Below are 14,177 nucleotides of genomic sequence, written 5' to 3' on the forward strand. Positions count from 1 at the left end.
CCTCCTATGAGTTTGCTTTCAGGGGTGGAGTTATATTGTTTTGTTACATTGTGCTGTGTTCTATTGTAGCTTCTCAGTTTCGTTCATACGGCACATGTGTTTCATTGGCTATTTTTTAAGCCGCTTAAGGGACTAGGCTGTATATAAATAAATAACCTAAAGCAGCTGCAAGTGGAGGAGTAGGGAAACGAGAGTCCTCATTATCTCTCTCCCGGCTGAGTTTTGAGGCTGACTGTAGATACTCTTTGGCGGGCATGCCTTGGTTCCAGGCAGAGCTGGACGGGGTACTGCTGCAGACGGCAAGAGAGAAGCAGGAGCATGAGGAGAAGGAGCAGCAAATGGCCCGCCTTCTGGACCTGCGTGGGGCCCGCATCCGCCAACTTGAAGGTAGGCATGTGGATGGGCATGCCAGGAGGTTGCCTACTCACAAGTAGGACCTTGGCAGAGACACATGCCCGGCTGGCATGTTCTCTCCCTCCTGGGCGATCATTCGGGAGCTTCTTAAGCATTCTCCAGCCCAAACATCACAGTGACTGATGCCAGAAGACATCAGCACACTTCACTTATCTGCAGAGGTTTGCGCAGTTGCGCAACAGAACTCAGTAGCACAGCATTTGGCTAGTCTATTTACACATAAACACACAGAGCACTGTAACATGGCTCCCTCTCTCTCTAGCATCAGACAGCAAAGAGAAAGAACAAAGAACAACAGTTCGACTTCAGGAACACAGTAAGACAAACATCCTGTCTATGTCACATCCCACTCTGTGGAATGAAAACACATACAGTCATGTGACAGACAACAAACCTATGACTGCACACGGGGAATGAATCTCCAACATCCTCCCCCGATTCGTGAACTGTGCTGCAGTCATCAGTGTAACTACAACAATCATACAGCTGTCATACACACAGTATACTTCTGTATCACCTGTTCCCCCTTGGAACTACCTGCAAGATGGTAAGGTCCATCTCCAACAGGGCATGCCTCCTCTCCATGCAATCTCTAGCTCCCTACCCACGCCATAGATCGGAAGCACTCTTTAGATCTGCACAAGGGGGAAAGTGTGCAGACGAGGGTGAACAAGATGATCAAGGGTCTGGGAAGGAAGCCTTATGAAGGGAGTTGGGTATGTTCAGCCTGGAGAAGAGAAGGCTGGGGGTTGATACGAGAGGCACCTTCGACTACCTGCCACAGAAGAGGGAGCAAGGTTGTTTTCTGCTGCCCCTCAGTGTAGGAATCCAACCAATGGGTTTAAATTACAAGGAGATTCCAACTAAACATTTGGAAGAGCCGTTCAGGGCGGAGCGGACTCACTCGGGAGGTGGTGGACATCCATTGGAGGTCGGATGGTCCTCTGTCAGGGATGCTTGAGTTGAGATTCCTGCATTGCTGCCAGGGACCGTGCTGAGGAGGGCTACACTGAGGAGGAATGGTGGGAACCTTCCCCTGCTCCTGCACCCGATCCTGAATCTTCCCAGGAGCAGGAAGACAGTATAGATTTGGAACAGTGGTTTGCAGAGGGACATAGTTCAGAAGGCAGAAGCTGGGAAATACTGGATGGGGAACAGCTAAGAGAAGAAACACTAGAAGAGAGAGGGTTAACAGATTCACAGTCTCTGGACAGCATTCACCTCCCTTCTCCAAAGCCACGGACAGCTCAGAAAGTGGCAGCACAGAAAGCACAGAGGATACAAGCTCAGATTACAAGATATAGGTGTGACGTAGATTAATAGGGACAGAAGAGGGTGAGATCCTTAACTGGGAGCACCACCAGTCTAGGAGATGTGTTCTTTGTTCTCTCGTTGTGATTGTTAAAGTTTCTAACTGGTAAGAAGACTCCTTTTACTTTGTTCTGCTTATCTACTGCCACGGGGGAGGAAGCCAATTCCCTGAAGCCTGTCAATTGCAGAGGGTTTTCCTAGATGACCCTCGGGGTCCCTTCCAATTCTGTGGTTCTGTGAACCGGTCTTTGTGGCTCTGTCTTGTTTCCCACCCACCCACCCACCCCACTCCAGCGCAGTTGAAAGATGTGGCCTACGGAACGAGGGCAGCCCCCTTTCCTCCCAGAGAGGGTGACCCATCCGCAGAAGCAGTCCCTGACCAGGCCCCACAGCTGCGGCGTGGGGAGAACCTCTTCGAGCTGCACATCTCAGGTGCAGTGCTGTCAGCCGAGGCACTGCGTCTGCTGGGGGACCCGGAGCCCCTCACCTTTTGCACGTACTCCTTCTATGACTTTGAGACCCACTGCACGCCAGTGGTGCGTGGCTCCCGCGCCCGCTACGACTTCACCTCTCAGTACGTGGTGCAGGCTGAGCCGTTTTTCCTGCAGTACCTGCAAGGCGCCACGTCCCGCCTCGACCTCCACCTTGCCTCGGCAGTCGAACACACCACCCTGGCCTCCTGCTGGCTGCGCTTTGGCGAGGTGCTGGGCAGCGGGGAGAAAGTGCACGCCACGGCGGTGCTCCGCGGTAAGGATTGCACCACTCCAACTGTGGCAGGCATATTGGAGTCAGAAAAGACTCAAAGAAGGGCAACCAAAATGATAAAGGGCATAAGAAGAGCCTGCCAGGTCAGCCCTGTGTCCCATATAGTCTGGCACCCTGTTCTCTGTGTGGCCGACAAGATGCCCGTGGGAAATCTGCAAACAGGATTTGAGCATGAAAGCAGTTTCCCCCTGTGGGAATGTTCAGGGAGGCAGGAGAGGATATATTGTTTATTAATATCCTTCCTAACCATAGCTGCCAAGTTTTCCCTTTTCTCACGAGGAAGCCTATTCAGCATAAGGGAATTTCCCTTTAAAAAAGGGAGAACTTGGCAGCTATGTTCCTAACTTGTGCTAGCAAGTTCTATAACTCAGCAGAGTTTTACATTCCCCTTTTAAAACGCAGGGCGGATAACTGGTTGCAGGCTTGTTTAAGCCTCTTAATATTAGCTTCCTGGTAAGTTCCCTTACATCCTCCTTAAAAGAATAAACACGCCACAATTTTGTTTAAAGTATACAAAAGAGGTTTACTCACACCATCAGTTCACAGTTGGATCCCTGAAGGCAGACTTACCGTAGTTACAAAATATATACATGTGGATCTACCCCATATGGGGGTTAATCCCAGTGACTGCCAGACTGGCAGTCACTGCAGTTCACACAACGAAAGGAAGATGGAAAAGAAGGAAGTAGGGGGAAGAGGGCTGCGTGCCTTGTGCTTTTGTTACCTGCACAGGTAAGGTCATGCCCACCTCTAGTCACATGCAAGAGGAAGCATGTCCCAGCCCAGGAGGAAACAGGAAGTTTCGACTGGGTGGACCAAACATTCCCTTGCATCTCTAGAAAAACAAGGAATGTTGTATTTGACTGCTACCTACGTATGTATCACCCATCCACTCACCCACGTGGTTTCCAGAAACTGGTACAGTGGTACCTCGGTTTTCAAACATAATCTATTCTGGAAGGCCATTCAACTTTCAAAACATTTGAAAACCGAGATGTAAAGGGCAGCCTGCAAATTCAATAGAGAAAATTGAAAAAAACCGTCAGGGGAAGCCATTCGACTTCCAAGGCTCATTCAAAAGTGGAAGCATTTATTTCCGGGGTTTCGGCGTTCAAAAACCGAAACGTTCGACTTCCAAGACGTTCAAAAACCGAGGTACCGCTGTATTCAGAAGCAGTGCTGTCTCTGACTGGCAGCAAAGCCCTCACCTCCATGAATTGGTCTAATAATTTGAATAAGGGGATAGAGTGATTCCCCTCTTTTAAAAAGTTGCAGCGTTTGGGGGGTTTTTAGTTCAGAGAAAAATCAAGCAAGAGGCGGCATGATAGAATTTTATAAAATTGTGCATGGCATGGGTTAAGTGGATAGAGAAAAGTAGCCCCCCCCCCAGCCATAACGCTAGCACTTCTGCAATGAAGCTGAATATTGGAAGATTCAGGACAGATAAATTAGAGTACCTTTTCTCGCAGGACAAAGTTAAACGATGGAACAGAATGCAATGATGACCAACAACGTGGAGGGCTTTAAACCACAAATTCATGGAGGATGAGGCTATCAGCAGCTATGGCTCTGCTGTCAGACTTCGACAGCACACATCCCTCTCTTGTTTTCCAAAGCAGGTTATGTTCTTACAGAACAGGGATGGAGAACCTCCTTCCCTACATCACTTAATCTCTTGGCTGAGCAGCTGGTAGTCGTGGCCGAGTGGTTAAGGCGATGGACTAGAAATCCATTGGGGTTTCCCCGCGCAGGTTCGAATCCTGCCGACTACGTAATTGTGCTTTTCCTTCTGAACGTGGGAGAGGAGAGTGGGCTTGAATCCTGCTTCACGGTTTCCCCACATGCTCAGGTCAGCCACTATGAGATCAGGAGGCTGGGCTAGATGGGCCATTGGCCTGATCCGGCAGGCTGCTCTTAAGTTTTTGGGATGTGGGGAGTCTTTTAGGGCTGGGGGCCACACACCCCTGCTCCCTCCCTCCCCAACTCCGGCAGGCTTCTGGAGGAGGGACTGACACCTCTCTTTTGTTATTCCCACAATCCTTACTGCAACCTCCTGCCCACACCTCTGCACCACGTAACTCCAGGTTCCAATGGCGAGGATTTCGGCATCCTGGAATATTGGGCGAGGCTTCGCTTCCCGATCGAGCAGATCCTGAGGCTCCACCGGCAGCGAACCAAAGCCTTGGGCTACCTGTCTGCGGGAGTCCAGCACACAATGGTGGAAGAGGAGAAGGTGAGGACAGCAGAGTGGGGGGAACTGTTGTGTACATTGCCAAATAGCTCCAGTGTTCTAGTCCTCATGATGATGGGCAAAACGGCGATTGTGTAAATATTTTTTAATCTGAGCTTGAGAGGAGAGGTGATAACCATATTTAAATATCAGGTTTATTTTCTTCTACCCATCACTGGACAGTACCTTAAGCTTTGGAAAGGGGACTAAGAAAGCAATTTTAATGAACTTGTTACCGGTTCTTTGCAAAAAAAACAACAACAACAACCAGCTCAAACCAAAGATCGGGGGTCTGGAAACCAAGCCTTATGAGGAATGCTTGAGGGAGCTGGGCATGTTTACCCTGGAAAAGAGGAGACTGAGAGGAGGTACGATAGCCATCTTCAAATATCTCAAGGGCTGTCACGGAGAGGATGGAGTGAGCTTGCTTTCTGCTGCTCCAGAGGGTAGAAGCTGAACCAATGGCTTCAAGTTACAAGGAAGGAGATTCCGGCTAAACATCAGGAAGAACTTTCTGACAGTAAGAGCTGTTTGACAGTGGAACAGAATCCCTCAGGAGGTTGTGGACTCTCCTTCCTTGGAGGCTTTTAAGCAGAGGTTGGATGGCCATCTGTCCTGGATGCTTTAGCTGAGATTCCTGCATTGCGGAGGGTTGGACTGGATGACCCTCGGGGTCCCCCCCAACTCTACAATTCAGATGTGACGTCCATTCCCCCATCCCCACCAAAGGCTCAAGGTGGGTAGGGGCACTGAAGAAATGAAACACAATAAGTAGATCCAAACTCATTGTGGGAGTCGAAAGTCATCTGAAGGGCCCCAGGCTCCCTACATTGCCTTTTCACTCTTCCATCATCACCCTGAGACCTGAAGGAGCGTCTCCACCCCCATTGTTCTGCCCGGACACTGAGGTCCAGCGCCAAGGGCCTTTTGGCGGTTCCCTCACTGCAAAAAGTGAGGTTACAGGGAACCAGACGAAGGGCCTTCTTGGTAGTGGTGCCCGCCCTGTGGAACGCCCTTCCATCAGATGTCAACAGCTATATGACTTTTAGAAGACTCCTGAAGGCAGTCCTGTATCGGGAAATTGTTAATGTCTGATGTTTTATCATGTTTTTAATATTCTGTTGGGAGCTGCCCATCTGGCTGGAACAACCCAGCCAGGTGGGCGGTGTGTGTGTGTGTGTGTGTGTGAAATTATTACCCTATCCTCTTCCCCCCCCCCCCCGTAGCAGGCCCTGGGAGCAGGCTGGAATGAGGTCTGTGTGCGGATCGAAGGCTGCTCCAGCCTGCGCAGTCGCTGGTTGGGCTCTCAGCCTAGCCCCTACGCCATGTACCGGTTCTTCACCTTCCCGGACCACGACACCATCACCATCCCTTCGAGCAACAACCCCCACTTTGGGGATGCCCAGAGCTTTGCTCTGCGTATCACGCCTGAGCTGCACCACTACTTGCTCTGGGACAGCCTGCAGGTTTATGTGTTCGACGACGAAGACGAGGAAGCGGGTAGCTACCTGGGAAAGGCCCAGATCCCGCTGCTGCCCCTGGCACAAGGGTGCAGCGTCGCAGGTGAGATGGGCACATCTCGGGGTGGAGGAATTTCTCTCGGGCTGCAGGTGCACGATACATTTAAGGCATGTTTCAAGCACGTGACTTCCTCCCAAAGAATCCTGGGAACTGTAGTTTCCCCCTCACAGAGCTGCAATCCCCAGCACCCTTAGCAGACTGCAGTTCACATGATTCTTTGGGGGAAGTTGTGTGCTTTAAATGAACTTTCTGTGTAGGGTGTGGATGCAGCCATAGTTTCTCATTTCACATAAATATTATCTCAATAAATAAATAAATAATGTGTGGCTCAACTCATACTTTTTTAAAAGCTTTTATTTACGGTATACTTTTCAAGTTTATACATTCCGTTAGCTTTACAATCAATTCGTAACATTTCAAGATTTGACTTCCTTCCCCCTTTTTCTACAGTTCCTTAATTTTTTTAAAAAAACATATTCTGCATATCCAAATTCATTTACGGTAACTTGCTTGTTTAATTATCTAGTGTAAATATATACCGGTACTCTTTTGAAACTGCAGGTTATTACAGTAATCCTGGTAATGTTTTTGTCTGTTTACATTTTTTCAAGGAATTCCCCCCGATATAATGCATTTTCACTACAATGAGCATCTTTCTACACATATTTTTTTTTTGCTGGTGTAGAGGTTAGAGCAGGCATCCCCAGACTTTGTTCCCTCCAGATGTTTTGGACTACAGTTTCCATCATCCCTGACCACTGGTCCTCTTAGCTAGGGATCATGGGAGTTGTAAGCCAAAACATCTGGAGGGCCGCAGTTTGGGGATGCCTGACCTAGTGCCTTCTGTAACCTGGTGCTTTGGACAATTGCCACAATCAGCTTGAGCCAGCATAGAAGGTAGTCCAAAACATCTGTAGGGTACCAATTTGGAGAAGCCCTTCTTCATGCAACTATTATTGTTGGCATAATGCTAAAGCCCTTATGACTGCATCAATCACTTATTGCTTTCCTGCCTTCACGACCACCTCTTTGTTGTTTCTCCTGTGTTGATTTTGGGTTGTAAGCCACTTGGATTTCTTGTACTTTGTAAAAAAAGCCATGTCCACTGATGGTGCAGTAAACAACAGCAACTATAATGATTATAAACAGCTATTCACACATGCACCTAAGCTGTTCAAATAGTAAATGTTGCCTCAAGATTAAGCAAAATGTCTTAGGCGGAACATTGGTGTTTAAGTTAAGAGGCCATTTAAATTACTAACCTCTGTAATTTTAGATCGTGATTAATAATAAAAAAACTGAACCGTCCCTGGGTGGGCTCGAACCACCAACCTTTCGGTTAACAGCCGAACGCGCTAACCGATTGCACCACAGAGACCTCTGCAGAGGCCCTCTATCATTTGTCGTCCACGATTTCCAGTCCCTATCTCTTAGCCTAATCAACCTCACAGGGTTGTTGGGAAGATAAAACAAGGATGAATGGAAATCATGTATGGCACCCTCAGCTCCTTAGAGGAAAGGTGGGAGAGGATTTTCAGTAGGTAAATAAATAAAGTGGCTGCCTTATTGTAGGAACTGCACCTTTTTAAGTCATCAGTGTCAAGCCTGGGTTGCGTCATCATTCAGTGTGACAAAATCATTTCAGCTGAGACCCAAACACAAACCACCTGTGTCGATCTCTTCCTCCTGCAGGAGATTTTGTTCTTATGGATCCAGCAGGAAAACCCAATGGCTCCATCCGCCTACGTCTGGAGTGGAAACTCCTTTACATGCCCCCAGAGGACTTCCGCCATCAGGCGTCCGCTGACTGGGAGCAACAGCGGCAGTCTTTAGAGCAGCAGATCGAGGAAGAGAAAGCCGAGCTGCGAAGCCGGGTATGTAAAGTCAGTGTCAAGGATCAGAGTTGGCTGCCACGCTTTGCAGTCCCCTTGGCTGTCACAGAGCAAGCGGGCATTAAAATCAGATGGACATTTTAAGTAAAACAACTCTCTGACACGGCCCCTCCACAAAACCCTGATGGGAAGTTGGAGATACAGTGGTACCTCGGTTTACAAACACAATTGGTTCCGGAAGTCTGTACTTAACCTGAAGCGTACTTAACCTGAAGCGAACTTTTCCACTGAAAGTAATGGAAAGTGGATTAATCCGTTCCAGACGGTCCGTGGAGTACTTAACCTGAAGCGAACTTTCCCATTGAAAGTAATGGAAAGTGGATTAATCTCTTCCAGACGGGTCCGCGGAGTACTCGACCTGAAGCATACTTAACCCGAGCTATGAGTGTAATTGGTTCCAGAGGTCTGTACTTAACCTGAAGCGAACTTTCCCATTGAAAGTAATGGAAAGTGGATTAATCTGTTCCAGACAGGTCCGCGGAGTACTTAAACTGAAAATACTCAAACCGAGGCGTACTTAATCCGAGGTATGACTGTAGTGAACTCTTCGAGATAAGTATTTGTGAAGTTAAGAACAGAAACCAGAGGGTGCCAGATGGCTTAGTTATAGGCTGGTCCCTTACTTACTTCTGGCTTCTCTTATGCCCGTTCAGGTCTTGCGAGAAAGTGGTAGTGACCGTCTGCCTTCCAGTCTCCAAAGGAAAAAGCCACGACTTTGTATGTCCGAGGCGGAGAAACGCATTCGGAAACATGCCAGGCCAGAAAACGGAGCCATCCAGCAGGTGAGAGAGGAAGACTTTGGCCCTGTGTGCGCTATACATTTAAAGCACTCTTATGCCACTTCAAACAGCCGTGGCTTTCTCCCAAAGGATTCTGGGAGCTGTTGTTTGCTAAGGGTGCTGAAAAATTCTTAGGAGGCCCCTATTCCTCTTGGGGTGCTACAATGCCCATTTGGGAATGGTAGTTCTGTGAAGGGAAGGGATGTGTGTCTCCTAACAGCTCCCAGCAACCTGACCAAACTACAGTTTCCAGGATTCTTTGGGGGGAAACCCAAAAGTGGTTCAAGCGTGCTTTAAATGCATAGTGCATATGGCACCTTTGCTGGTGGGTCAGGTCATTTTTATAGTGCTTTGATTGCCCAAAGGAGATTGCAGTCCGTAAGGGCTCATACACACTTCCACATTTAAAGGTAAAGGGACCCCTAACCATTAGGTCCAGTCGTGACCGACTCTGGGGTTGCGGCGCTCATCTCGCTTTATTGGCTAGGGAGCCGACGTACAGCTTCCAGGTCATGTGGCCAGCATGACAAAGCCGCTTCTGGCGAACCAGAGCAGCACACGGAAACGCAGTTTACCTTTCCGCTAGAAAAGGTACTTGCACTTTGACATGCTTTTGAACTGCTAGGTTGGCAGGAGCTGGGACTGAGCAACGGGAGCTCACCCCGTCGCGGGGATTCGAACCACCGACCTTCTGATCGGCAAGCCCTAGGCTTTGTGGTTTAACCCACAGCGCCACCCGACTTCCACATTTAGGAGAAGCTAAATTATGGAGCATGTTCAGACCCTCCATATGAAAGCAGATTTGTATACTTGCTTATTTAACACCAGTGTTTCTGTTAGAAGTCAGAGGAGAGAAGCCCCGTTGCTGTGCTGTTCTCAGACCCTGACCTCGGTGGGGTATCTGTCTGCGCAGGTGGCTCTGGAAGGAGGAAGAGAGGAAGAGGAGCACAAGGCGGCAGCAGTGGAAGAAGAGATGATGACCGCAAGTCACCAGGAATTGGAAGCGAAATCAAGGCCATTGGCTGAAGCAGCCGTGCTGAGTGACAATGGTACTGTCACGGAAAGCTTACAATCAGTAGCTCTCCGGATTGGGGAGCGGCGGGAGAGATGGGACCGGCGTGTCTCCACTTGCTGCTGGACTCCAACTCGCATCAGCCCCAGCCAGCATAGCCAATGGTCAGGGATGATGGGAGATGGAGTCTAGTAACAGCTGGAAGACGCAACATGGGCTCTTTCTGTTATGGGTGGGGTCGCGCTACTGTTGCCCTTTGGAGCAATGAAACGAAATACAAGTTTGGTGAATGGTCACGGAAATCGGACAGTGAGAAATATTCGAACATACAATCGGCACCGGAAACCCACAAAATGCTCACAGTTGTGTAGGGAGATGAAGCTGTAACTCGAAAGACAGTGTACGAGCAGTTTAAGCGTCTCCGTGAAGGGCAGGAAAACATCAAAGATGACCTTCGGTCTGGCAGACCGTCGAGGAGCAGAACGGCGGCAAATGTTGGCAGAGTTTTCGAGTTATTGCTGTGGGATCGGTGTTTGTTCGTCCAAATGATGGCGGAAGAATAGCATATTCCCTGTGAAATCGTTACTGAGGGTACCGAGTTGTCCCGCCCTCCATATTCTCCCGATCTGGCCCCACCGGATTTCTTTCTTTTTCCAAAACTGAAATCTGCACTGAAAGGGCACAGATTTCCCAACATTTCACACGTCCAAGCTGCTGTGACGAGGGAACTGAAAGCAGTACGAAAAGAGGACTTTTCCAGAAGTTTCCAACAGTTCTATGAATGTTGTCAACGGTGCATTGTATCAGAGGGGGCCTACCGGTACTTTGAAGGCCTGCAAGGCATGTATATTCGAATATTTCTCAGTGTCCGGTTTCTGTGACTATTCACTGAACTTTCCAGTCACACCTTGTAAATATTAGAACCAAGCCTAAGATCAGTTGTGGCATAAGCTTTCCTGGACTAGGTCTTGTTTGGCAGTGAGATTGCAACAGGAGTGGGGGGGGAAATAAGGAGGTTGTCTGTCTCTCGAATCTTGCCTCTAGCCTCAGAGAGACCAGATACTTCCAGTGAAGCCCAGACCACAGAGAGCGACGAAGTGGTGGTGCAATCATCCGGGCTCCAGGAGTCTCTGGGACCGGTGGGTACTGGATTTTCTAACCTTGTAGGGTGTGCGTTGAAAACATTGACCAAATACAATTTGAGTTGGCCTTATTCAATGCTGTATGTAGTACATGGGTCACGATGTGCCAATGGGATCTTCCCTGGGCCCCACAGGCTCTCATGCCAACTGCTGGAATGAGGCGTGACAGAAGCCTTATTTCGCCAGTAGATAATACATTTTCCCACACCTTAATTGCGGTGCGGGAACGATTGCATTTTGACATCGGGTGATAGGTAGGTACACATCTGATAAACATGGCCATGTGGGTGTAAAGATATGGATCTGACCCACCTGCCTTCCTGATCCCGTTCCCCATCTCTCTCTTCTCAGTGAGCATCATTCTACTTAACTGATTTGCTTCTTGGTAAGCAAACTTTTTTTTTTTGCAAAGGTTTTATTCCATTCCTATTCCTCTCCCACCTTGACCGGCAGCCTTCGGACAGGATCCGCGTGGAGGTTATCTCCCTGAGCCTGCACCCGGACAGCCCACCCATTGCTGATGAAAACATCCAGCAGCTGTACGTGGAGTATCGCTTCCCTGGCCTGCTGCTGGAGGAAACGGAGACCCCCTTCTCTTTGCGGAAGCCCCAAGGAAACCAGGAAATCTACTTCCACTTCAGCAAAGGTGAGGAGGCTCGTGTCTGGTTTCCTTGCCGCAGAAGGAAACTGTGATCTATGGGAAGAAAAACCCATAAACTTGTAAGAGCTGGCATGGTCTACAAGGCTCCCTGCTATATGCCCAAACTTACATGCCTCTTAAGCCAGGGGTGAGGAATTTCAAGCGGGGGGGGGGGGAGGGGATGTAACCCTGCTTCCCAAGCCACACCCCTCGCTGCCTGTGACTTCACAACTCTCCTCGAGTATTTTTGCCTGGCTGGAATGTGCCCTTGAACTAGCAGGGCTCTTACCTGCCAGGCTGGAGTTGAGAGAGAACTCCTGTAGCAAAGGTTTATACCTGTTGCTCCGCCCACTTTTGTATGTAGCCCCACCCAGGAGTGAATGTTGCCCTCCGGCAGAGAAAGGGTCTATATACCAGTGTTTCCCAAACCTAGGCCTCCAGCTGTTTTTGGACTACAACTCCCATCATTCCTAGCTAGCAGGACCAGTGGTCAGGGAAGATGGGGATTGTAGTCCAAACACCATTGTAGACCCAAGTTTGGGAAACAGTCATCTAGCAGTGTGGAACATTTTACAAAGACCATTGAGGGCCACACTCCATCAGAGATGAACTCTCAGGGGCCGATTATTATTAAATTTGTATTCCACCCTATACCCATAGATCTTAGGGTGGTTCGCAACGCACAGCAGCCCCCATTTCTTCTCCCCCCCTCCCACCACATGAAATTCAGCTGTCCAATCCTTCTCTAGCTCCTTGCAGCTGTTTAGATCAGAACCTACTTCCCTCTACCGGTAGGTGCTTTGGGATACAATGCTCAATAGCACCATCTAGTGCGCATCTGAAGGGCTCCATGCTACCGGTAATTACTGCACTCACCTTGCTCCCAAAAGCGGGATACACAATTCCCTTCCCCCACCCAAACCTCCAATTTTATCCCCACCATAAAAACGACCCCGTGAGGTGCGTTAGGCTGCAAAAGATACCCGCAGAAGGCTACTTTTCTGCGGCCATTTTAGAACTCGCCTCCCAGCCCACCCCAGCTGCAGTCATTATCTCATGTCAGGTCTCACCGACAAAAAAAACAACCGCCATTCAAACCTAACTCTAAGCTGCCTCCCCGCATTCAAAGGCCAGCATCTCCTATCTTCATTTTCCCTTCTTGCAGATTGCTACTCCATTGCACGACTGACGGGGATGGGGCAAGAATCTGTTATACGCCACTGTCCGCCGTCCTAAATCCCCCCCCCCCCGGGACCAGTTTGAGGAACTCATGTTCCACATGGCCCATTTTCCAGGCATAAGGCAGGTTTGAGACCATGGGATAAAGAATTTTGGCCCCCAAGTAGCAAAGGACTAATTCCATTGTGGTCCTCTCGTTCTGGAGAAGGCGTATTTTAGTATCGACAGCATGGTTTTTGTCTACCGAGTCTGCTTTTATCTGTCTCCCTGCACTCAACACGCCAAGAGCTGTATCACAGAGAGCAGCAGCGGCTCCAGTAAATGTCTTCTATCTTGAATCTTCCTTCTGCAGTGATCAAAGTGGACCCAGACCCAGAGAGCCTTCAGAGGCAGCTGCTCTTTTCTATGCTGGATGCGGAGGAGCCCCAGCATAACTGGTGAGTGTCGTTTCCCTTCCTCTGAAAACCTCAGGCAAATAAAGACTGATCCCAGTGCCTCTATTCATGTAGTCCTCTTCCTTGACACAGGCTGCAATTTGCAGTGGTGAGCGAACCGCTGCCAGGGACCGGAGGAGAATGCGAAGACGTCGGCTTTGCCTCCCTGGACATGCGGGAGATCCTTCTGACAGGTAGCGATATGCTGGAGCGAGAACTTGACGGTAAGAAGCTGGCGTCTCGTGACAAAACTGAAGCCATGTCAGACGTAGCCTTCAGAGCCCTTCCAAGTGATGTCGGACTACAACTCCCCATCAGCACTAGCCACGGATGCTGGGAGTTGCATCCCGACATCTGGAGGGCACCAGGTTTGGGGAAGGCTGGTCTACAAATATGCTAGCTTGCTATGCCACTTGTTCTGGACCTGCCATTTCAAACCAGCCCTATCGGCTGTAATGACAATCTCCTTTGGTTACTGCTTTTTATCAACAGTGGATATTTAAAAAAACAGCATTCGCAGGTTCCCCCATGCTCCCGTAACAGGAGTGGGTGCTATAACCTTAGTCCTTGTTTATGAAGACTGAGGCTCTCCTGCCTTCTTTAGTAATAACAGACTTGGTTCCACATCTCTTGCACACAAAAATCTATGTTAACCTTGTCATTCTAGTTATCAGTCCTTTTGATCCTGATGCCAACATTGGGAAGCTGAAAGTGTCCATGGAAGCAGCTTCTGCCCTGAGAGCCATTTACTGGGCAGGCAAAAGGAAGAGCAGTGAGGAATGATAAGCTGAACGGGTGAAGACAACAGAAACTTAACAGGATTCCATGACCAAAAAGATGCTTTTCGGGCGTTTGACA

The 14,177-nt window shown here is 49.1% G+C and overlaps 1 protein-coding gene and 2 non-coding genes across 3 annotated transcripts in view; 2 read left to right on the plus strand and 1 right to left on the minus strand.

Moving 5' to 3' along the window:
- RPGRIP1 (RPGR interacting protein 1) overlaps positions 1 to 14,142 on the plus strand; it is a 35,765-nt gene extending 21,623 nt beyond the window's left edge. Inside the window, exons 15-27 of the mRNA XM_060281334.1 lie at positions 270 to 407; positions 1,011 to 1,098; positions 2,020 to 2,472; positions 4,575 to 4,723; positions 5,947 to 6,283; positions 7,934 to 8,187; positions 8,787 to 8,915; positions 9,826 to 9,961; positions 10,969 to 11,063; positions 11,520 to 11,712; positions 13,238 to 13,322; positions 13,413 to 13,543; positions 13,987 to 14,142. Coding sequence (XP_060137317.1) covers positions 270 to 407; positions 1,011 to 1,098; positions 2,020 to 2,472; positions 4,575 to 4,723; positions 5,947 to 6,283; positions 7,934 to 8,187; positions 8,787 to 8,915; positions 9,826 to 9,961; positions 10,969 to 11,063; positions 11,520 to 11,712; positions 13,238 to 13,322; positions 13,413 to 13,543; positions 13,987 to 14,102 — 2,304 coding nt within the window. The 3' untranslated portion in view covers positions 14,103 to 14,142. The remainder of the gene's footprint in view (positions 1 to 269; positions 408 to 1,010; positions 1,099 to 2,019; positions 2,473 to 4,574; positions 4,724 to 5,946; positions 6,284 to 7,933; positions 8,188 to 8,786; positions 8,916 to 9,825; positions 9,962 to 10,968; positions 11,064 to 11,519; positions 11,713 to 13,237; positions 13,323 to 13,412; positions 13,544 to 13,986) is intronic.
- TRNAS-AGA (transfer RNA serine (anticodon AGA)) lies at positions 4,181 to 4,262 on the plus strand. Its single transcript has one exon. It is a non-coding gene; the product is annotated as a tRNA-Ser (tRNA).
- On the minus strand, positions 7,546 to 7,619 carry TRNAN-GUU (transfer RNA asparagine (anticodon GUU)). Its single transcript has one exon. It is a non-coding gene; the product is annotated as a tRNA-Asn (tRNA).
- Positions 14,143 to 14,177: the final 35 nt, after the last annotated feature.

This window comes from Zootoca vivipara, chromosome 13 (assembly GCF_963506605.1).
Source record: "Zootoca vivipara chromosome 13, rZooViv1.1, whole genome shotgun sequence".
Lineage (NCBI taxonomy): Eukaryota > Metazoa > Chordata > Lepidosauria > Squamata > Lacertidae > Zootoca > Zootoca vivipara.